Consider the following 22,256-nt stretch of genomic DNA (forward strand, 5'->3'; position numbering starts at 1 on the left):
GCTGCTCCTTACCCCGAGCCCGTAGTGTAGAAGGAGTGCCCTGTGCACTGGCAGATCCCCTCACTCCTCCTCACCCCGAGCCCGGAGTGCGGAAGGAGTGCCCTGTGCGCGGCTAGATCACCCCACTCCTCCTCACCCCCGAGCCCGGAGTGCGGAAGGAGTACTCTGTGCGCGGCTAGATCCTCGCGCTGCTCCTCACCCCCGAGCCCGTAGTGTAGAAGGAGTGCCCTGTGCGCGGCTAGATCCCCCCACTCCTCCTCACCCCCGAGCCCGGAGTGCGGAAGGAGTAACCTGTGCGCGGCTAGATCTCCCACTCCTCCTCATCCCCGAGCTCGGAGTTCTAAATGAGTGCCCTGTGCGCAGCTAGCTCCCTCCGCTGCTCCTTACCCCGAGCCCGTAGTGTAGAAGGAGTGCCCTGTGCACGGGCAGATCCCCTCACTCTTCCTCACCCCGAGCCCGGAGTGCGGAAGGAGTGCCCTGTGCGCGGCTAGATCCCCCCACTCCTCCTCACCCCCGAGCCCGGAGTGCGGAAGGAGTGCCCTGTGCGCGGCTATATCCCCCCGCTCCTCCTCACCCCCGAGCCCGGAGTGCGGAAGGAGTAACCTGTGCGCGGCTAGATCTCCCACTCCTCCTCATCCCCGAGCTCGGAGTTCTAAATGAGTGCCCTGTGCGCAGCTAGCTCCCTCCGCTGCTCCTTACCCCGAGCCCGTAGTGTAGAAGGAGTGCCCTGTGCACGGGCAGATCCCCTCACTCTTCCTCACCCCGAGCCCGGAGTGCGGAAGGAGTGCCCTGTGCGCGGCTAGATCCCCCCACTCCTCCTCACCCCCGAGCCCGGAGTGCGGAAAAAGTGCCCTGTGCGCGGCTATATCCCCCCGCTCCTCCTCACCCCCGAGCCCGGAGTGCGGAAGGAGTAACCTGTGCGCGGCTAGATCTCCCACTCCTCCTCATCCCCGAGCTCGGAGTTCTAAATGAGTGCCCTGTGCGCAGCTAGATCCCTCCGTTGCTCCTCACCCCGAGCCCGTAGTGTAGGAGTGCCCTGTGTGCAGCTAGATCCCTCCGCTGTGTGCAGCTAGATCCCTCCGAGCCCGGAGTGTGGAAGGAGTGTTCTGTGCGCGGCTAAATCCCCCCGCTACTCCCCACCCCCGAGCCCGGAGTGCGGAAGAAGTGCCCTGTGCGCGAAGGACCACAATAGAGGAGCGCTTTCTTGGACAGGCTTTGTTCGGCCGCCTGCTTTGCATGCGAGAATCCCGAGGTTTGTGAGTGATGGCAACTTAATGGGCCTGCATCGGAGACGAGTTTTTAGCGAACCTATGTTTACAATGTTTGCTCTTTTATGCCTGGTAAATATATCGCGCCCATGCGAAAGCGAAGCTGCTCGCCACGCTAGCAGGTAAGGGGAGCTTCGGTGGGATCCCGAGAGCGGACTGTGTACAGACACGTGTTGTGTTTGGTCGGCAGAACTTGTCTTTGCAGAATGTTTGATTTGCTTTGCTACCCTTTCTCTAAGCTTTTATTACAAAAATGATTGGGGTACTTAGCCCGTTCGTTGTGGACCCCATTGAGGACGAGGACATTGCAGTTAAAAGTAGTAGGGGCCTCATAAGGCAAGTTTACCTGTTGAGATCAAGAAGTTCTGGAGGGTAGAGCCCCTACTGAAAATTTTCATATGAGAAGTCCCATAACACCATACGTTGCCATATACATTCTATGGAGTCGGTAAGGAGCGTATGGAGTCGGTTGGGACTATATGGAAAGCTCGTTTGGAAGCTTATGGGCATCCTATGGCGTGATGTACATTGCATGAAATTGTATAGAAACTATGTGGAATGTTTATGGACATCGTACAGATACGATATGGTTTTCCATACATTTTCTATATCTTATGGGCTTCATACTTCCATAATTTCATACCAGCGGCTCATATGGAACGTTGCAGTAATGTTGGCCGCTGCTGACACAAGGAAGGGTTAGTTGCATAAATATAGAGAAATGCGTTTGCCCTGCAGTAGGCGTAGTCAGGCTGATGATGATGATGTTTTGGATGGACCAGGGCTGGCTTAGTCAATTCAGCCTACGATGCAGTCACCTGTAAATATTTTTATCTTTGTTTGATATTGTGTTGTGCTTTATTTATTAAGTGTAAACAAACAGTTAACGTCTCCCGAAGTTGTCTTCGACCAATGCGATTGAGCAAACTCCAACCTACAAGATGTGCTGCAATCCTAAATTTATCATCAGCACTACTTCCCTCTCAAAATATTCCAGAGAGAGGAAAGATGAGAACTGGAAGCGCCTGGATGATGAGTGCTTGACGGCTCACTAATTGTTGCAGCTTTGTGCGCTGGATCCGGACGCCTTTGACGCATCGAAGCAGTCACTGGTCCCCAACCTCGATGTGGTCGGTGCGTTTCTGAACGCCACCTCCAAGAGGCACGTCGTCTTATCCGAGTTCAACCACACAGTTGTAACCAAGGTCAGTTCAGATGTACCCAGCATGTCTTGTTGAGTGAGCACTTTTGTTAAAGAACTAAAAATGAAAGCGAGGATGAGTTTCAGAGTGATTTACAAATTGACATACAAAATCATAAGCACCTGAAACAAAATTTAGTTGCGGAAAAAATCTTCTAATAAAAGCATAATCATAACTTGTTTGGAAAATAATAATTATTTTCTTAGCAGTCTATGCGGCGAACCTTTTTGCTGAAGCAGCATTTCAGTTAGTTTTTTAGTCTTGTAGGGCACACGTTTGAAGCGTGAGAGAGAGAAAACTGTTTATGCATTGCTCCTTGGGTCTTGGGAGCTTTCGTGGCTGGAGCCCCTAGTCCAGGACTCCTACAACGGCTGACAATGTTTGGGCGCCTGCGGCCAGTGTAAACTGATCTCCGGGACCCCAGCCGGACAGCACTGCCTCCCACTGCTCCCGCGTGGCATTGCGTATGACTGGCACAGCAGAGTTGTAGTGGCATCCCCATGTCGTGTGGTAGAATGTGGCTGTCTCCCCGCACCATGGGCGTGCGGGCCTGTTTTCTGTGGGTTGTGTCTTATTCAGGATAAATAAGCATGCCATTCACCGCCTTTTTACAGGATGTATTCCGAGGCCTCAATTGGGAACAGTTGGGGATAATAGTTAATGGACAATACCTAAGTAATCTGCGAATCGCTGATGACATTGCCTTACTATGTCACTCAAGACCTGAACTGCAAAGCATCATCACTGAGTTAGGCAGGCTGAGCAGAACGGTGGGGCTAAAGATTAACATGCGGAAAACCAAAGTAATGTTCAACAGTCTAGCAAGGGAACAACAGTTCGAATTTGGTAGCGAGGTGCTGGAAATAGTAAGAGAATATGTGTACTTGGGGCAGGTAGTGAGCGCTGATCCGGATCATGAGAGGGAAATAACTAGAAGGATAAGAGTGGGTTGGAATGCATATGGCAGGTTCTCTCAGATCATGAATGGCAGTTTACCATTATATCTCGTCAAGAAAAAAGTATACAACAGCTCTATCTTACCGGTACTCACCTATGGGGAAGAAACACGGAGGCTAACAAAGATTGCTCGGCTTATGTTCAGGACAACGCTACGAGCTATGGAAAGAAAAATGATAGGCGTAACGTTAATAGGTCGGAAGCAGGCAGAGTGGGTGAGGAAACAAACACGGGGTATTATCCTAGTCGAAATCAAGAGGAAGAAATGGGCTTGGGCAGGGCATGAAATGCAAAGGCATGATAACCGCTGGACTTTAAGGGTAACGGAGTGGATTCCAAGATAAGGCAAACGTAGCAGGAGACGGCAGAAATTTAAGTGGGCGGATTAGATTAAGAAGTTCGCGGGTATACAGTGGCTGCAACTGGCAAAACACATGGTTAGTTGCAAAGACATAGGAGAGGCCTTTGTCCTGTGGTGGGCGTAGTCAGGCTGATGGTGGTGACGACGAAGCATGGTTATGTGTTTGTTAGGAGTTGTCTCCGACTTAGTCTGCTCTTTAATGAGTTGGCTATGGGGTGGGGGACAGATTTTCCTTAGCCTCCTAAGGTTTTCCAGTACGTCTTCGTGTGTCAGGGCAGCTGGCTCGAGTCCGGACGCACCACTCCTCGCTCGATATGTCCTCGGGCCATGGCGTCCGCTGCGTGGTCCCCGGCCGAGCCGGCGTGTCCCGGTGCCCACTCAATGGAATGTTTTTCTTCGCTTGAGCCACCTTGGCTCAGAAGGCGGAGAGCATTCTTGCCAATGCGGCCTCTCATGAAATTCAGACAGGCCGTCTGCGAGTCCGGTATGGTTACGAGATATTCGCCCCTTCTGTTGCCTTCGCCCAAAGGCGAGAGAAATTGCAGCCTGCTGTGCTTGAGCAGAGGCACAGCCCCTTATGCTGACGCTGCTAGCTCCTAGTGGACATAGTTGATTGCCGCTGCCACCATGCCTCTGTGTCGTGGGTAGCTGGCTGCGTCTGCAAAGACGGATTCCTTTTTACCAGCGAAGTGCTGTTTTAAATCCCGAAACCTTGCTTACCTGCTGCTCCGGTGCTGTTGAGGATATATCTGCTTAGAGATGGGTAGAATTTTGTAGGTCGACTTGATGTCGTCTGGTACGTCCCCCGTCTCTTGAATCTTCTTGTGGCTGTCAGAGTAGCCTAGTCGTCTGAGTAAAGCCCTGCCCATGGTATTATGTAGCAGTCGTTCTTTCTGAGCCATAAAAAGTGCTTCCTGATGCTCTAAGTATGCGTTGGAGACCCCAATGTTCATTATTTACGCATAGGAGTTCTCGGAGCTACACCCATGGCCATGTTATATGCCTTCCGAGGCATAGCCTGTATTTGCTCGACCTCTTCGGATGTAACAATATGGTACCGTAGGATGTACAGTCAGGCCGGAATGAAAAGCGAACACGCATATGTCATACATTTCTGCTTTGCAGCGAGATATTCCTTTACAACCTATTTTCGATTATGCATTTCAGTAGGCCCTTTACCCAGACGCATGGATAAGGCTAGTTGTACACTTCAGCTGAAAGTAGGCAGGTAAAATATTTTGTTTTTTTGACATGCTCTGTTCGCGTTTCATTCCGGCCTGACTGTACGTGGCTCTACTGACGACTAGAGCTCGTATCAGTTTGACCGTGTCCTCCTCCTTGAAACGTCGTCTTTTGTTGGCTACACGGGTGGTCATCCCAGTCACTTGGGCTGTGGAGTAGTAGAGTCTGGGCGTGTGGTCAGCTGTGTGGGTGGATTGTAACCACATGCTCAGGATCCGCAATGTTGTTTTTTCTGCTATCTCCTGTCCGTAATGATGAATGTTGAGTCGTAGGTCCTTGTTGTATCTGCGGGACTGTATGCGTATAAATTCGGACGTTCCTGGTGAGCAGGAGACACCGCCTTCCCTGGCGCACTGCATAATGCTGGTCATGCCTTCTTGAAGACAGTCGTTCTTTCCCCCAAGACATCCCTCGGTTGACCGTACCGTGACAAAGTCAGAGTGCATAGCGTGGCTTATGTCTTTGATGCGCTCGAGCCTTGCAGGCAGGCTTGACATGGCTATATTGAAAAGTACAGGAGAGATCCCTGAACATTGCGAGGTTCCTTTGTTGGGCATTGCCAGCTCTTCCGATCTAGGTTCTCCTACTCCGATGGTTATTGATTGGCCCGTTACGGTGGCTCCAACGCAATAGTGGATCTTTTCGCCGCTGCCTAGTCGACTTCGCCGCTTCGGGCTGCGTCATCGCTGACGTTTTGAAAGGCTCCTTTGAGTTCTATGGCTAGGACGATACTCTCGCCAAACTTGGGCATGTTGAGTCTTCCTCTGAGTCTTTAAAAGCGATGGCGACCTCAGGTCTAACGGTGTACATGGACCTTGAGTCGCCAATCTGTATCACCCTTATTTGATTTATCCGGAGTAGGCCCTCCACAAATATAAAACTTGCAGAGAAACCTGTCTATGAATATATTTGGTTCTTGGTTGTAGGAAGAAATTGTTGCTCTCCTTAAGCCTCGTCTTAACGAGGGCTCGTTGAAGAAAATCGTGGTGCTCAGCATCCGCCACCATAGAAAATAACCCAGTTGTTTATTTGGAGCGATTGAATAACCAGTTTTGCTGTGGATATGTATTATTATTCATTTTGAATTTGCATCTCTCGTTGATACTTCTATTGTACCCTGACTGTGTCAAGCCGCACTAAAATCAAGGAAAAGAGAACCAACGTAGTCACCTTTGTCTATTTCGCGTTTCCATTTGTGCGTGAAAGAAATAAAAGCCACATCAGTGGCGAAACCATGCCGGAACTTAAACTATTTCGAATGCAGCATGTTGAATTTTTCTAGAGAATAATACGGTCTTGAATGGCTAGTTTATCAATGGTTTTAGTTAAAAAATGTAGGATAGAGATGGGCCTATGTATATTAGTGAGATTCTTCTCTCCTTCCTTGAAGATAGGCGCGACCTTACTTCTAAACCTACGGAAGATAGTTTCATATTGATGATCGCCGTTCTAGCCAAGGCAGGTTACGTAGGAAAAGGAAGAATTAATGCTCAGGACAAGTAGGGCAGTCGGGGTAGGTCAGCGTAGTAGGTGCAGAGGGAGAGTAAAGGAGATGGCTAAAATAATTAGCGTTCTCAAGACGGTTATAAAGAGGCATTGCGCCGGGAATAATAGTTGATATGAATGAACAGAAGTTCCTGTTGAGGTAAAAATTAATGACACACCATTGCTTGTTGAAATTGGCACCGGAGATAAGGATTTCATTTTGATGATAACTTTTCTGGCCTTTTTAACAGCATGATCAAGGTACAACAATACTTTTGATAACGTTGATGTAGGCGACTGTTAAACGGTTGTATTTTAGACTTCTTGTTTATATTCTCTTTCTGTCTGAGGGTTTTAAGAAGGCCTTCAGTTAGCCGAAGGTTCTTAGAAGATGAATAGCTCTTCAAGCTTAAAACAGCTGATGTACAGAAAGCCAAACAGTCACTAATTATCGATGAGAATGTGGTATAAGCTATACTCCGTTTCATACATAGCAGTCAACGCTGCCAAAGGTACGAAAGTAGTCCGCTGCAAAAAACAAGCAAAATGTATGCGCCCGCTTCGCGTCGTGGCTGAGTGGTACGAAGCGCGCCTCTCTGTTGATTTTTGAAGGGCCAAGGTTCGACTCTCGGCTTCGCTGGTTTTTTTATTTATTTTTTTATTTTTCTTAAAGATTCATTAGGTAGCAACTCGAAACTGTCAAGCTCTAATACCCACTTTGATATACACAGCGCTGTTTACTTGTTTCGAAGGGAAAAGGCAGTGTAGTGTACGGCATACATACCATGTAACTTGAGTCGGATGGTGTTGAGTGCAAAGCTGTCATATTTAAAGGGGCTGCGAAACACTCTTGGTGGGTATACTGGCTATACTTCAGGTGTATTCTTTATGTGACACAGATGCTGACTTAAAAAGAATTACAGGAATCGATGCACAGGAACGGGAGTTATTCAATGAAGAAATTTCAAAATACAAGCAAACAAAACGATGCCCTCAACTCGATTTTGGCGCGGCTTCCCACTCCTATTGCGCTCTCCCAATGACGGCACCTGGCGCAACCAATCAAAACAGCCCGCCAGAGCACGTCGCGGAAGTTTGCACTCCATGGTTGCCTGCTCATTGTAACTCGTTCTTGCTGAGGCTGGCAGCGTCGTAACCATGCCAGAGCCCCTGGTGGTGTATAATTATTTTACTTGCTTTGCAGGGCTTTTACCTAAGACGAACAAGTTGTTTTTACTGATCTAATATAAAACACCGACAGGTGACAATATGTGTCTCTATTTATTCACACAATTTGCAGTATATTTCCTGTTTGTCCAATCATCAAGCTCGCGCCAGGTAATGTCATACCCGGTGCTAAAGCACCACTGCGTGGGGACACCATCGGAGCCATGAATTTGTTTTTGGGAGGACATTAAAATATTAAAAAACGGAATATACTTGCTATTACCTACGCTAATAGCACCATTGTAACTCACTGTATGCGGTCAACAGGCAACGCTCACAAGGTTGGCATAAATTCATGCAACACTAAATGTTTCTCCGATTCATTCATACCCCGCACATCTAAAGACTGGAACCGCCTTCCCTCTTCCGTTGCAACAATCGATAAATTTTGGTTATTTCAGTCTGCCGTGCGCAATATAGACCATGTGAGTTTTTCTTAACATTGTATAAAACCTACCTCTGTTCCTGTGTGTTCATATCTTATTTAATTTCACCACTATGTACACTCAAACGTTATCGCGAATTTCATTGTGTTATATTAATTAAGTGTTATGGGACTTGGTTTAGATCATTTCTTAACCAAACTTAACTGCCACTTACAGTATTACTTGTATGTTCTTGTTGTTGTGCATATTTTTTGTTTGTTTATTGATTAAAACCCACTCCCCTCTGTAATGTTTATACCCTGAGGGTAATAATAAATAAATAAATAAATAAAAACAGTCAACTAAGATTGTGTTTCTGGGCCCCTTTAAGACTGCGAGAGCTAGATATTGTCACCTTGCTAGGTCGTTTTTGCGGTGATCTTATTCCAGTAGAGAGACCTTCTTTCTTGAACCTCGCAACTGTCCGACGGCTCACTCCGGTCATCTCGCCCACAGTTTCGAGAACTTCACGCACAGTCTTCTCCGGGAAGCGCTTCTTTACGCTAGAGTAAACGTTAACAATCAGCTGCTTGAAGTATTTTGAAATTTTCGGACACTTCAGCTTGGAGAATAGGCGAGCAGGAGGTGTTTCTGAAGCCGTAGTGGGCGAAGAAAACAAGCGAGTAGGAGATAGCGGTGCCATTTTCGCAGACTCAGAAACCGAAAGACGAAAGCAGACGACATCACCGGCCGGCCTAGCTGTAAAAACCTGATACAGGAGGAGCCGGAAAAAAACCCAGAAAACTAAGGCACTCTGTTTTGAAGAAAATAAAAAGAAAAGCAATCTTTATACAAAATAAAACACTTTTATTAATATACTACAATATCGACCAACATTTACTTTAATTTTCACTTTCGACGCACTACATTACGATGCGGGCGAGGAGCGCGAACAGGCGCCGCAGCCTTCGCTGCGTTGACTGCTAAGTATGAAACGGAGTATAGCTGACCATCTTGTCAACGAAGTTGTAGAAGATACCATACGAAGGAATTATGGACGATCAAGATATTCTTGTTAAAACTGTGTTCTGCAGCACGAGGAATATGTTGAAAAATGAGGGCACCAGGGTAATTGTAACATCAATCCTTATGATGAAAGCTGATGGAGGATAGAGAAGGTTGGTTAATGCATGGTCAATGAGGTAGCCTGAATCGATTGAAATGCAAAGATTTGGAAGGTAGAATAATGAATAAATGCCATACCCCTGGAAACATTTAATATGATGGTAGCTAGGAGTATTAATGTCGAGTGCATTCATACTTATATAACCCATAACAACAAAAGACTTCATTTATTTAGATATGACATCAAGTACAGTGTCTAGAGCTATACAGAAAACATAAATATCCGACATGGGTGGCCTGTATATACAACCATATACAGAATTTTGATGGAGGCAAAATTGTAGAGGCCCGTGTACTGCGCGGTGTCAGTGCACGTTCAAAGAACCCCGTGTGGTAGAAATTTTCGAAGCCCTTCACTACGGCGTCCGGCATAGCCTGAGTCGCTTTGGAACGTTAAACCTCCATAAACTATTCCTATTATCTGTACCAAATACAAAATGGTTCATGGCAATCCAAACTGACTCGCAGGCCGTCACATTCAAGAGCAAGTTTAATCTTCGTTTATATTTTAAACTGGATGAAATACAAAAGGCTGAACCACCATGGTGGGAAGAAACACGATAACAATATCCAGGGGAGTGAAATGGAAAACGGTACAAGTTACAATCGGAACTGCAAATCTATGCCTCCGACACATAGACGACGACTTAAGATGTACATGGTCTCTTCTGAAAGTAGTAGGACTCATTTTTATAAACAAAATTTATTCAAGAGAATAGTTTAAACGATTACAATTTATCAAGGTAGCACCCTTCCGCACCTACAGGCTGCTGACAATGAGCTTTACAGTTTTCGTACGCCTCCAGGAACGCCTGGACCGGAACGCTGTTTAGCTCCCTCGTCACGGCCTGTTGAACCACCTCTACCGATCCGTGATGTTTCCCCTCGAGCGTCGATTTTATTGTCGGGAATAGAAAAAAGTCTGGCGGGGCCAAGTAGAGGCTGTAGGGGGGGCTGAGGCAGCGTTGCCGCCTTGTGCTGGGCAAAAAATCGGGGTCCTCACTCAGATGATGAAGATCCTACCGGTTGGCCTTTTCCTCCTCTGACAACACTCCCGGCGCCAACTTCGCGCACGCTTTCCTCATGGATAAGTTTTCTGTCACGATCTCAAAAACTTGGGTTTGAGGAATGCTCAAGTCATCAGAAATCATTCTGATACTCATTCTACGATCACTGTTAAGTAAATGTTTCCCTCGCTACACATTTTCGTTGGTCTTGCTGGTCGAAGGGCGTCTGAAGCGTCGTCTTCCTCCACTCTTTCCTTACCTTCTCGGAAAAGCTTGTGCCACTCAAAAAACACCTGATCTACCCATAGAAGCGTCACCGTAGGCCTCCTTAATCATGTTGTGAGTCTCTTTGCCCGTTGTACCAAGATTTACTCAAATTTTGATCGCGTATCGCAGATCCAGTAAATGCTCGACGATTCTGCGTGACGAGACGTTTCGACAGGGGTTCACAGTACAAGCGACCTCCTCTCTTCAACGGCCGAGAGCCGACTGCCGATTTTCCTCAGCATTCCCAATATCCCCCTTCAACAATCCTGCACGCGCAGACCAACTCTCTTCCGCCCGTTCGCCCAGGAAAAAACCAGTCCTACTACTTTCAGAACAGACCCTGTATGACAGCAAGAAGATAACGTCAGTTGAAAGTAGTCATAGTGTTTTCGTAGGCTTCGCGCAATGAAGTGAATTGCGAAATAATAGAGATTAGAAAAATGCTCATTAATCTGGAACAAACTTATGTAAAGCATAACACCACACTTGCCGGGAAGGCTGACGAACTTGGGAAAGCAGTAGGCAGGGTCTAGAAGGCTTGCTTCTGCCGCACCTAAGCCACAGCTGCACAATGATTGTTCGTGTGAAAACCTGTGTAGCCTGTCTGGCTCATGGTGTTGCCTTGCTGGGTCGTCGGCACGCCTGGCGATGATATTTGTTCGATAAGATTAGTTGATAAAGACGGCGATGAGCAATGCACAGTGCGCGAGTGTGTTGCATGGGGGTGTGGGCAAGCGCCGTTGTACGAGGATTACAACAACATGAGGTGCGATCAGCTGTGGCGGTAACATAGTGCTCTCGTGCAGTGGCCAGCGAAACTGATCTGCCATGGCAGTACTTATTTTCTTTATCTATGGTTTGCCCTCAAGGTAAAGCGTTACACAAACTCTCTGAGCAGGTTGGACCTTTTGAAATAGTGCTTTCACACTAACTTGGAGCGCTTAACCGAGTGGTCTTGCCTTTTGTGCAGTACATCAAAGCTGAAGATTTCGGTTTCCATCGCAACATCTCGTGGCTGCTCTTCGACGTGCACCTGGGAGACCGTGAGGGGCGATGCGGAACGGGACCGTTTCACATCCTCGAGCAGTTCTGCGAGGTGTTCAAGAAAATCCCCTGCTGAATGTTGGCGACGCAGTGCTTGCCTGGTCTTCCTCTCGCCACCACTGCGTGGCATAGAGAGACCTTTGAAAATGGACATACTTAGGGATAAAAAAATTCGACTTCTTGCACTTGTGAACATTTTAAGGCGAAAGCCTTTAATGGCTCATACTGTCGTCCGTTTACAAATCGTGTCACAAGCGTTTAACTCGAGAACCAAAAGAGATAGAAGAAAACTAATGGCTGCTTCAGATAGAGGAGGAAAAAATGAACCTAGAAGCAAGGCTTGATGACTGTAGAGTAATTATTTATAGACAAAAATGTCGAAATCACGTCGAAATAGCGCGGACGTCGATAAGCTACGGGAATGGTGTGACGTCACATCCACCGGAAGTCGTCACGGCATAGTGTTCTCGGCTTTCGCCTCTCAACACTTAGTTGCCAAAGTATCCTCGCAATTTTTGAGCCAGTGCTAAGCCAACGTATCCTGACCGACTCGTAGTGGCGGATCTCTTGGTTCAGAGGAATCTTTATTCGAGGTGGAGTAAATTTTACTCGCAAACCTGATCATACAATGCTGTGGTGGTCAGATGCATTTCCCAAGTGCTTTTGGTTTAGCTCTACTATCATGTTACACGAATAATACGAATGGTACCACATATGACTCGAGCTTATGCGGGTTGTAACTTTCAATACACAGCGTCGTCAGTGCGTGCGCCATCAATATTCCACTGGTTCAGGTATATTTGCCAGTGAGGCGGATCTATTTGCAATATTCACAGTACGGATAAAGCAGTTTACGCCGGTCGCAGTTTGACGCCTCAAGTCAACCAATCTAGCTCCCAAGCAGTACGTGTAATCGGCCCATTATTGAAAATGCATGGTCTCACTCTGGTCCTTTGTAGGACCAGCTTTTTCCAGTACATTTCCAATATTGGGCCGAGTATCTGAGCTGCTGGGCTAGGTTTAGTTTAAGAAACAATGCTGATGAAAGGTTTATCTTCGCGGAAATGCGAATTTCTTGGAAATTGAGTATTAATACCAATTCCGACTATGTTAAGAACTTTGGTTTAGTTTATGGGGTTTAACGTCCCAAAGCAACTAAGGCTATGAGAGGCGCCGTAGTGGAGGGCTCCGGAAATTTCGACCACCTGGGGTTCTTTAACGTGCACTGACATCGCACAGTACACGGGCCTGTGGAATTTCTCCTCCAAATAAATTCAACCGCCGCGGCCGGGATCGAACCCGCGTCTTTCGGGTCAGCAGCCGAGCACCATAACCACTGAGCCAGCGCGGCGGCTTTAAGAACTTTGGGTACAGGTGTAGGATACTTGTGTTTAACACAATTACGTCATTGTGTTAGGGCCAGTCAGGGATTGGTGTTCTGGCCAGTCAGCTCGGCGCGTTATCATTACGTCGCGCATAGAGTGCTGTTCTGAACAATCAGAGCACTGCGTTGCACCTGGCATGGTACGGCAATGCGGCCAATAAGGCTGCCAGTTTAGTACTATATGCAGCTGAAACCGTCAAATAAAACAATATATTTGCAATAACTCAGCCCGCTGCGCCACATTTTCTCAAAGAAAAACAACAAAACTGAAGTCTCCATGCGTGAACTGCAGAGCAAACCTGAAGCGGTCATATTACCGGCACTGCGGTGACCCTCATGAAGTATATTATTCGAGTCACGTCTGCAAATCTCAGGATAATGTCTTTGTTGTACGACTGCATTATAGCGCTACTCTGCTGGTTCAGGCATAAGGAGCTGTCTAGGGAGCACTTTCATCTTAGAACAGTGCGTTTGCTATGAGAAACGCGGGTGTGGGCTGGGGTAGCTGCAGTTGTATCCGGCCTTTTGTATACGTGTTTGATTTGGCTCATGCTTCTCTCGTGCATCTGTGAGATCACGTTGAAAAAAAAGATAAGCTTAGGTTTAGCTCTGGTTAAACCGGGCAAGTTGCGTAAGCAAGCAGCAACTGTTTTGCCCGAGGCGAATGTGCGTATTTATTCCCGGTTTCACTCCCGCTTCCTCCTTCCTCTCTCCACATTCCGACACATGCGTCGAGAGCGCGCGGTACGCGGCAGCGGCGGCTGTGCTGCGACGGTTGCTATGGCAACGGCTCTCCATCTGTTTGACCTCGCTGCGGTTAAAGGTCAACCGTCGCCACCGCCGGGAGCTACGCGACGGCTCGAAACCTGGCGCAGTATTGCTTACGCAATAATAAAAGTGCAGTTACACTATGAAGCAAAAAATACGCTTTCAACTCACGCGTATGGAGCAACCTTTGAACCGGAATTCAGTGACTAGTCAGGTAACCGAGCAAGCCTGTTATCGATGTACCACCTTTTTTGTCTTTGTTAGATATTCCCTGTACTTCGAAATAAAAATCAGTTGATAGTCAGTGCCCGTGCGTGTATTTGAATGTTCCTTTTGTCTCGTCCCTGCGCTGTTCCCTAACCATGCAAAAAAACCAACTAGCCCGCCAGTGAGCTCTTCTAAAATGCGTGTACCTTGTGGTTGCGTCTCTTCCTCAAGCGAAATTCGAACCGGCATTGTAGAAGTGCCCTCATGTAGACTGGTCTGTATCGCTGCCGAATTATGCGCCTGGTTTTGCATGGATTGATGGAGAAGATACTGGGACAGGGTCTGGTCAGGCTGCTGGAAAGCGGAATGGTCCCAGCTAGGTAAACTTAGAATAGCGTGAGAAGAGAGCAATCTAAATGAAGAAAGGCCATTGGAAAGGTCAATTGCGAAAAGGGCCGTATCAAAAGACTCATAGAAGCAGAAGCCGGGTAGACATAGCAAAAATGTACGAAGAAGAGTACGGCAAGGTATAAGTGGAGTCCACAGCGAACGTATGACTAGTCGTCTCGCTTCGCGTGTTCCATAAAAACTAGTATAACTGCGCGAAATGTCCCCAGATGGAGCCGAATCTTCGCTGGTCGGCGGGACGGATATGATGTTGCGCAATATGTGGCAGCCACTGAGGAAAAAGGAGGGCTTCTGGGTAATTACGATAGCGATTGCTCGCTGGACGCTTGAGGAGTGGCAGGGAATCGAAGCAGCAGAAAGGCGAAACGGCACTCTCCTGCGCACGGAATTTTCTGTTCCATTCAACATGGTCATCTCACGGTAACTCGAAATGTCTTCTGGAACCGGAAATGGGGCATCGTCCGTCCTGCATGAAAGGACCCAGGGGCCATTTCGCTGCCTCAGGCTGCCCGCGTCGCCAACAACCATCCGCTCCGCTCACTTCTCCCTGGCGTACGCTACTTTCTTCTCTCCCTTTTTTTTTGTCCATGTAGGTGCAAGCGAGTGGTCACTTCCCATAGGATTGCGCCTACTTCTGAGTCGCTGTGTCCGTGCGCCTGTGTGTCGTCCAGTGCGGCGTTTGCAGCGCGCTTTATTCGTTCCCTTCCCCGAAATGGCCGTGTTATGCCTCTAACATGCTACCATAATCCGATCGCAAACCGCATTTCTGGACACGTTCTATTCCTGCTCATTCCGCCTTTTTTTCTTTGTTTCTTTTTCTAGCCAGTTAAACATTTCGAAATTCAGTAAATGCAAGCGTGTGGCTTTCTAGCAGGCTGTGTTCCGTCTCCAGCGACCGTTCGAAAGACCTGGTCACCTTTACTTTCCATGCCCTTTGGCGCTTTTGATGCTTGCTTGGTTTGTTTGCTTCACGTTTTTTGTGTTTTTTTTTTACAGCGAGAGCTGTTAATGGGCGTCCACCGCGGGCAATTGTGCAACTGAAGCCCGTTGTAGTGGTCGTAGTTCTTCCTTTGCTCTTCATGCCACCTGGCCTGGACAGTCGGCTGTACTGTGTGCGAGCCTGTCGCACGTATATTAAGTTATACCATTCTTGGCTGAAAAATGCACTGTGTTGACCGCGTTAGAGACCTTTTTGTTATTTTCGATGGAAGACGATTTCCAGTTATATGTTTCTCATATATTTTCACGCACAATGTCACAATGTAAATGTGTCATGCCTCGGTTTATTAGAAAATCTCTTCGAATTGAGTGATTTAATCAGCTCTCCTTAGGCCGCGCATAGAGTCCGCATCTGTAGCTTGAGATAGCGTCTCATCTTCCAGTCATAATTTGGTCAAACCTGTTTAATTAGCACAAAATTATCTATCAAATGTTGTCCTTCTACGGTCTTGCTCTTCATCGCCCCGGGCCGATAGGCCAGAAACTTCTACTGCATCACTATAAATAAGGCGTCACTGTTACTGTCGGAGCAGCCAACCGGCACGAAGATTACATTCCTCTCTCTGATGAAATGGTTATAGCATAATCTCAATTCATTAATATCACTGAGGTTTGGGTTGTTCGCCACAGGAGGTATGAGCTTTGGATTTAATCTGCCGGCAAACACCACCTGCTGGGCTATTTGGTTGAAGTCCAAATATGTATCAGCAGCGCGAACAAAAAACGGAAGAAGAAGGAGAAGATAGTAGAGAGCGCTGAAAATCGTGAAGCGTTCCACATTTTTTCAGCGCTCTGTACTATCTTCTTCTTCTTCCGTTTTTTGTTCGCGCTGCTGACACATATGAACTGCCGGCAATTTAGGGGCAACTTTTTGAGATTCCGCGATTGTCAATGATTCCACTCTATAAGGCTGTAGCTGAAGCACGCCAAGTGTTTTTGAGTTCACATATACAATAGTGACGAAATCAACGATTAATTTTTAGGCTTCTCCTCACAGCACTAGAGGAGTTCGGAGAAGCTCGTTATGACGGTGGTATGACGCTTCCGTCATCCAAATCGTACGGTACATCGTCGGGTGCTGCCAAACAGACGTCATTCCTACTGATGCTACGACAACGTCCTCTAAACCTAAGGGATATATATCTATTGGCGCCAAAGGCGCGCACTTAAACACGCTTTCCACGACTCTGTCGTAGATGTCGACGGACGTCTCACTTCGTTCAGGCTGTCCGCAGAGCGGTCAGCAAAGTCGCGCCTGTACGTGAACGAGATACGAGGCAGGTACCAGACGGTCTCCCAAAACGTCGTCCACTGTCGCTCACGACAATTTGCGATATTCCCTGTCACGATCTCTTCTTGCCTGGAGAGTCAGCTGTGCAGTGTGTAGGTGCGTCCACGTAGCTCTACCTCCGGTAAGTTGGGCGTGATAGCGAGGCACACAAGGCTCGGGTACGTCGTACAGCTGTCATGTGTGGCCGCGTGGTTTTCCCGGAACCCTAAGTTTTTGCCCCCCCCCCCCCCCCCCCCCTGCATCAGAGAGAGAGCCATCCCCGTCACGATAGTTGACTTTTGCTTTTGGCCGCGCGAACCCACTCGTATCCTTCACCTGTCACGCGTGTGTATACAGTGTTGCGAGTGTGAGTTTGAATGCTGAAAGGACCAGAGATTGGAAGGCGAGATGGCAACGAACTTTTTATTTTCTCGTCACCCTCTCTTTACTTAAAGACAAAAAGGACCGTCACCTTTGACGGCGGGTCCGCATTCACCAGCCGTGATGTAATTGGTGCTCTTCTTATTCGTGTTTTCTTTTTCTTCTGCTTTTCGTTCCAGCCGTTTTCACTTTTAGCGGTTGTGGTGCCATAGCGGCCGTATTGTTTTCCTCGTCTCAGTTTCGTGCCAGAATTTTGCGGCATTTACAGAAGTGTCGCGTGTCCCGGAAGAGAACAAAACTTTCCATCACAATTCAGCTCTGCAAGCTCTTTCTTTTCTCCCTTCCTCAGTCCGAACCATTCCGTGTCTTATCGCACCCTGGGGGACCCCCTGTCGCTTTGCGTCTTCGGGGGCCACATCTGCCCATTTATAAGCGCGCGATGGCGTGGACCCTTTGTTCGTGACCGCTCTGGCTTAGTGAGCGGGCAAAGCAAATTCAATACACTCGCATGAGCCCCGACCGACGACGTGCGCAGAGTTCTTAAAATCGCGCCCTCAGTGCAGCCATCGCTGGCACTTTCAATCCTGTCACCATGTCCTCGCCGTTTCGTGTGCTTCTCGAAATTTTAGCTTTATTGTTTTTTTTCTAGATCCTGCTTTTGTGATGCAAAGTGGAGCAAGAGAATTGAGCTTTTAGCGTTGCATAGTAGAGTGTGTGTTAATTTATTCTTGCACATTCACTCTTAGTGTTCCTGTTTTAAAACTTTAAACCTTCGCGGATCGGATAGTATTGCCTACAACTTCGACTTTAGAATCAACCAGCTGGAGCGCTACGTTTGAGTGCGTTTTTCTATTTATGTTTATTCTTTACTCCCCAAAACTGCGCAATAGATGACCTGATTGTTCTTAATCCTTTAGAAATATTATTTGGCTTATTTAAGTTTCATTAAGAGTATAGCTATGAGGGTATTAACAAATTAGTTTCACCATATGAAGCGGGGTGAAAACGCTTGTGCACAAAGCACAAGGACAAAAGGGCAAGGAGAGCATCGAAGTAGCGTTCCAGTAGTCTGCTTTTGTCTTTGTATGCCTCCGTGTTGTGCCTCCAGCACGAAGCTGTGCGCACTTGCGAAGTTTACCTCCTTTAATCCCAGCAGCACAGCTAGTCGGCCCATTATTAGAATTGTATTGGCAAATTCTGGTCCTACAAAGCACCATGGTGACACCAACCATTTCCAATGTTGGTCCAATAGCCAGTGCTGCTTGGGAAATGTTTCGATGTGAACCACAACACCAACGCCTTCCTTATGACTCCCTGCCGCCAGGTGTATGTGAGCTGTTTTTCTCCAGCAGAAGAAGTGAGTGCTGCCCAGCGAAGAGGTGTTCCGTTCATCAAGTGCACCACGCCCTTGTAAGGCGCTTTCTATACATGGCGAACTCTCAGCTTTTATGCGAAGCATATTGCTAGAGCTACCACTCACGCCGTCGCCGTGGGACCCCCACGTGACACCGTGACGTCACACCACGTGACATCGGATGAGAGAGCCGGCCTCCACCTCGCGCCGTCGCCGTGGGACCCCTAGCCGTCACACCCGCGCATTCCCGCGCATTTCGAACGCGCGTTCACACTCGGTGTAGGTGAAACGCTCGCTCCACCGGGCAGGCAGACGCGGCTTCCGTGGCAATCCAGGCGCTCACCCAACGCGCGTCTCGGGGTTAGTCGGCGTTCCGCTGTAGCCATGCCGTTGTCTTCCCCCACGACGAAGGCTTCTAGTGGTTGTATTAAAATGACCAAGTATTCAACCAAGGAAAGCCATGTATTACCAAGCCTAGCCACTAATATGCTTCGCATTCCCCAGGCTTAGCCAAGCGGAGCCTCAGCAATTTTTTCTCAGAGTGGCAACTACGTAGCACTGAGTTCGTTGTTTTAGGCAAATTTTGCACCCTTCACGCCGCAGAGTGGTTTATTATATATACTAGAGAACGCAGCGAACAATATTTCTCGAAACAGTAAACGCGACAGTACGTCCTCCGCCATTTTCTTGCTGAGGGATTGTGCCAAGAGTACTAAAGTCGTTCTTCGTTTTCTGAATTCCAACCCTCACGTACAGGCGCAGACAAAAGTAAACGGAACACGCAACTGTCTTCGAATATTTTTCACACGTCACCTAATTGAAACTTTCAACAGTGGTACGCGCGTGCTGGTAGCAGAGGTTGGTGGGCTTTCTTGTAGACAAACAACGCTTCTTCATCACCAATGGAGAAAGCGTGATTACACATCGAACGCAATGGCGTGCTCCGTTTACTTATAGCCGCGCCTGTACATCTTCGAAAAAAAGAAATGGTGCCACGACTTCTAGGGGCTTAATTTCACAAATCCTGATGCTGTAATATTACTTTCCAACCAGTTTTACAGCGCATTAAAACTTTTTTGAATTTTAAAAAATTAATCATTAGTCTGTTTAGTTGGAACATTAACGAATTGGCTTTCATGAGGAGTAGCGGGAATGTGTTAAAGAAAACACGATCAATGGCACCTGGAAGAGACATCGGGGTCTTCATTTTCTGCTAAACACGATTTCTCTTCAACAACCACGAAATATTTAATAAGACAGGCTCTAAATACGAACTCTTTCCGAAGAAGTACCTCGAAGGAAGTCTAGTTTGCCAGTGCATAATCCTGTCAGCACAGTACGAGAACAGGCTGATGTCATTAGCTCACTGCATACCAGCGTATTCTTGTAGTTCATAACCTGAGGCTTTTTTAGCACTTATCTACCATGTGGGTTCGTCTTAGGTTCAGTTCCAATCGAACCTATTGAAACCAGTCGGCCAGGGCGTGGATACTGACTTGACGTCCGATTGGCATCCCTCGTTTGAACACTACCAACTCTCCCTACGTGCTGTTACAGCATTAATTGGGCGTTTTTAATTAGCTCTACTTGGGGGGGAATTTCTTTGAATAGGTTCGGCAAAAGTTGGAAGGTTTAGCGTATGGTCGGAAATGCTGCGCATTTTCATGGTAATCCACCCGAAGACATAGCTGCATACAATGAGAGAAAAATATAGGTCTATGATTTTCTAAACAGGTTCTTTGTAGAACCTGCAATTATCGATTTCCTCCTAAGGCAACGGCGAGAATAGAAAATTATGTGTCAGGCAGCGAAATGATATCGCTGCATAAAAGAACACTGTCACCCTGCTTTCGACTTCCGTTCATTCGACATTTTTTAGATAATGTTTTTCTCAACCGGAAGTAGCTCTCACACGAATTTTTCCTCTCACGTATGGTATAATGCGAAGAAGCTAGGACTACCGTCGCATAGGCGGCAGGTGCACCAGGATGCGAATAAGCCCCTAATAACAACACTTTGGGGTCAAGCTACGGGGCCTGCTCCAACAGAAACTATTGTCATAGAACTGGAGACGCTTCACTCCCGCACGCAGCTTTCGAGAAATGAGGTGCAATAACGCAGCACAGCCCCGACAGCCAGTATAAATATAAATGATGACAGCATCCAACGGAGAGAAAACAGCGCTTCGCCGACTTCGACTCCTGCACTCAGTATAGATCCGACGTTTCTTAAATTTGCCGACCAGAACTCATCAGGGTGGTGACATACACTATCGCTGCAGCACGTGGACTCCGAAGTGGCCGAGATTGGATCACGCGCACTATTCTTCTAGTGAGTTCCCCCACGCGGTAAAATCTTCTTTATCGCAGCCCCGCCCCGTCATCAGATTTAAGAGCGCGGTCATATCTTTTGTTGAAGGTGTGCACGCCCTCCATTTCGGGCGTCCCGGAGGCGGTCACCGACAATAAAAGCCTGTCAGAGCAGGGCCTACCTCCCCTGTTCCAGGCTGCTGTATATACGTGTATAAAGCATAAATTGAGCTCATCCTCACTCTGCGGACAAACTGGACAAGTCTCGAGCACCATAGAGGGTGCGTGTTCGAGTCGAGACTGCCTCAGAGATATCGCGGAGCGCCAATAACGGCGATTGCGCGTTCTCAGGCGTCGCTGGCGCGCTCCGCCGTTAATCTTCAGCCCCAGGGCCGCAGAGATCAAATGAACGACGTGATTTGGGCTCTAGACTGGCTCACCGAACTTCTTTCTCAACGAGGGGCCCTTGCGATCGCGCCTGTCGTTTGGGGTTGACCGCAAAATGAAGTCGTAAAGCGATTCCGCCCTTATCATGTTTTAGCTTTCTTTTTTCTTCATTGAGGGGGAGCGAAAAAATGCACTAATGAGGTCGTATCCTGCACAGAGCGTTATCTTTCTTGTCGTGATTTCCGATTTGGATTGCTGGATTGCTGGATTTCTTCCTGGATTCTTACAACGTGTGTCGGTTGTCTTGTTGGGCAGCGTAAAACTAGTGCTGCAATTTTGACGTTTTCGCCCTCTTAGCCGTTTGACTTGACGTCACGTCGTCGTCGCAAATGCTTCGCACGACTGTTTGACCAGCATCAAAAGCCTGAGCATCTCTTCTGGAGGCTCTAAAAGAACTACGCGGCATCTAGTATATACTCAGAAAAGCATTCATCTCAATATTAATGAAAGGAGGTTATTGGTTCACCGGCAATTGTAAAAAGTGCTAATTCCTGAGTGAGTGAGTGAGTGAGTGAGTGAGTGAGTGAGTGAGTGAGTGAGTGAGTGAGTGAGTGAGTGAGTGAGTGAGTGAGTGAGTGAGTGAGTGAGTGAGTGAGTGAGTGAGTGAGTGAGTGAGTGAGTGAGTGAGTGAGTGAGTGAGTGAGTGAGTGAGTGAGTGAGTGAGTGAGTGAGTGAGTGAGTGAGTGAGTGAGTGAGTGAGTGAGTGAGTGAGTGAGTGAGTGAGTGAGTGAGTGAGTGAGTGAGTGAGTGAGTGAGTGAGTGAGTGAGTGAGTGAGTGAGTGAGTGAGTGAGTGAGTGAGTGAGTGGGATGCTTCAGAATACTTAACAGGGCTATTTTGTTCGCCATGGATTTAACTGAAAACAGTGGCCGCAAAACACGGCAACTGAAGATGGCGGTGACCGCGCAGCTCTTGTATTGTGTCACCGCCGTTCCTCTCAAATGCACTGTCTATCAGTTGAAATTTGAGTGAAAAATAAATACACTAAGGGAAATGCTTTATTGTGGACTTATATCTTACTTCAGAGTTTGCCAGTCAGGGAGTTTTCAGTCGGTTCCTAAATGGGGACTTGTGTTTCGAAAGAGGCCTTCATAGAAGCGGGAACGCGGGATAAGAACGC

The 22,256-nt window shown here is 47.6% G+C and overlaps 1 protein-coding gene across 1 annotated transcript in view; it reads left to right on the forward strand.

The window, feature by feature from the left end:
• Positions 1–11,686, forward strand: part of LOC149332266 (uncharacterized) — a 28,695-nt gene extending 17,009 nt beyond the window's left edge. The window contains exons 6-7 of the mRNA XM_089557499.1: positions 2,333–2,473; positions 11,537–11,686. Coding sequence (XP_089413625.1) covers positions 2,333–2,473; positions 11,537–11,686 — 291 coding nt within the window. The remainder of the gene's footprint in view (positions 1–2,332; positions 2,474–11,536) is intronic.
• Positions 11,687–22,256: the final 10,570 nt, after the last annotated feature.

The sequence above is a fragment of the Amblyomma mixtum genome, chromosome 8 (assembly GCF_055824585.1).
Source record: "Amblyomma mixtum isolate Tamu chromosome 8, ASM5582458v1, whole genome shotgun sequence".
Taxonomy (NCBI): Eukaryota; Metazoa; Arthropoda; class Arachnida; order Ixodida; family Ixodidae; genus Amblyomma; species Amblyomma mixtum.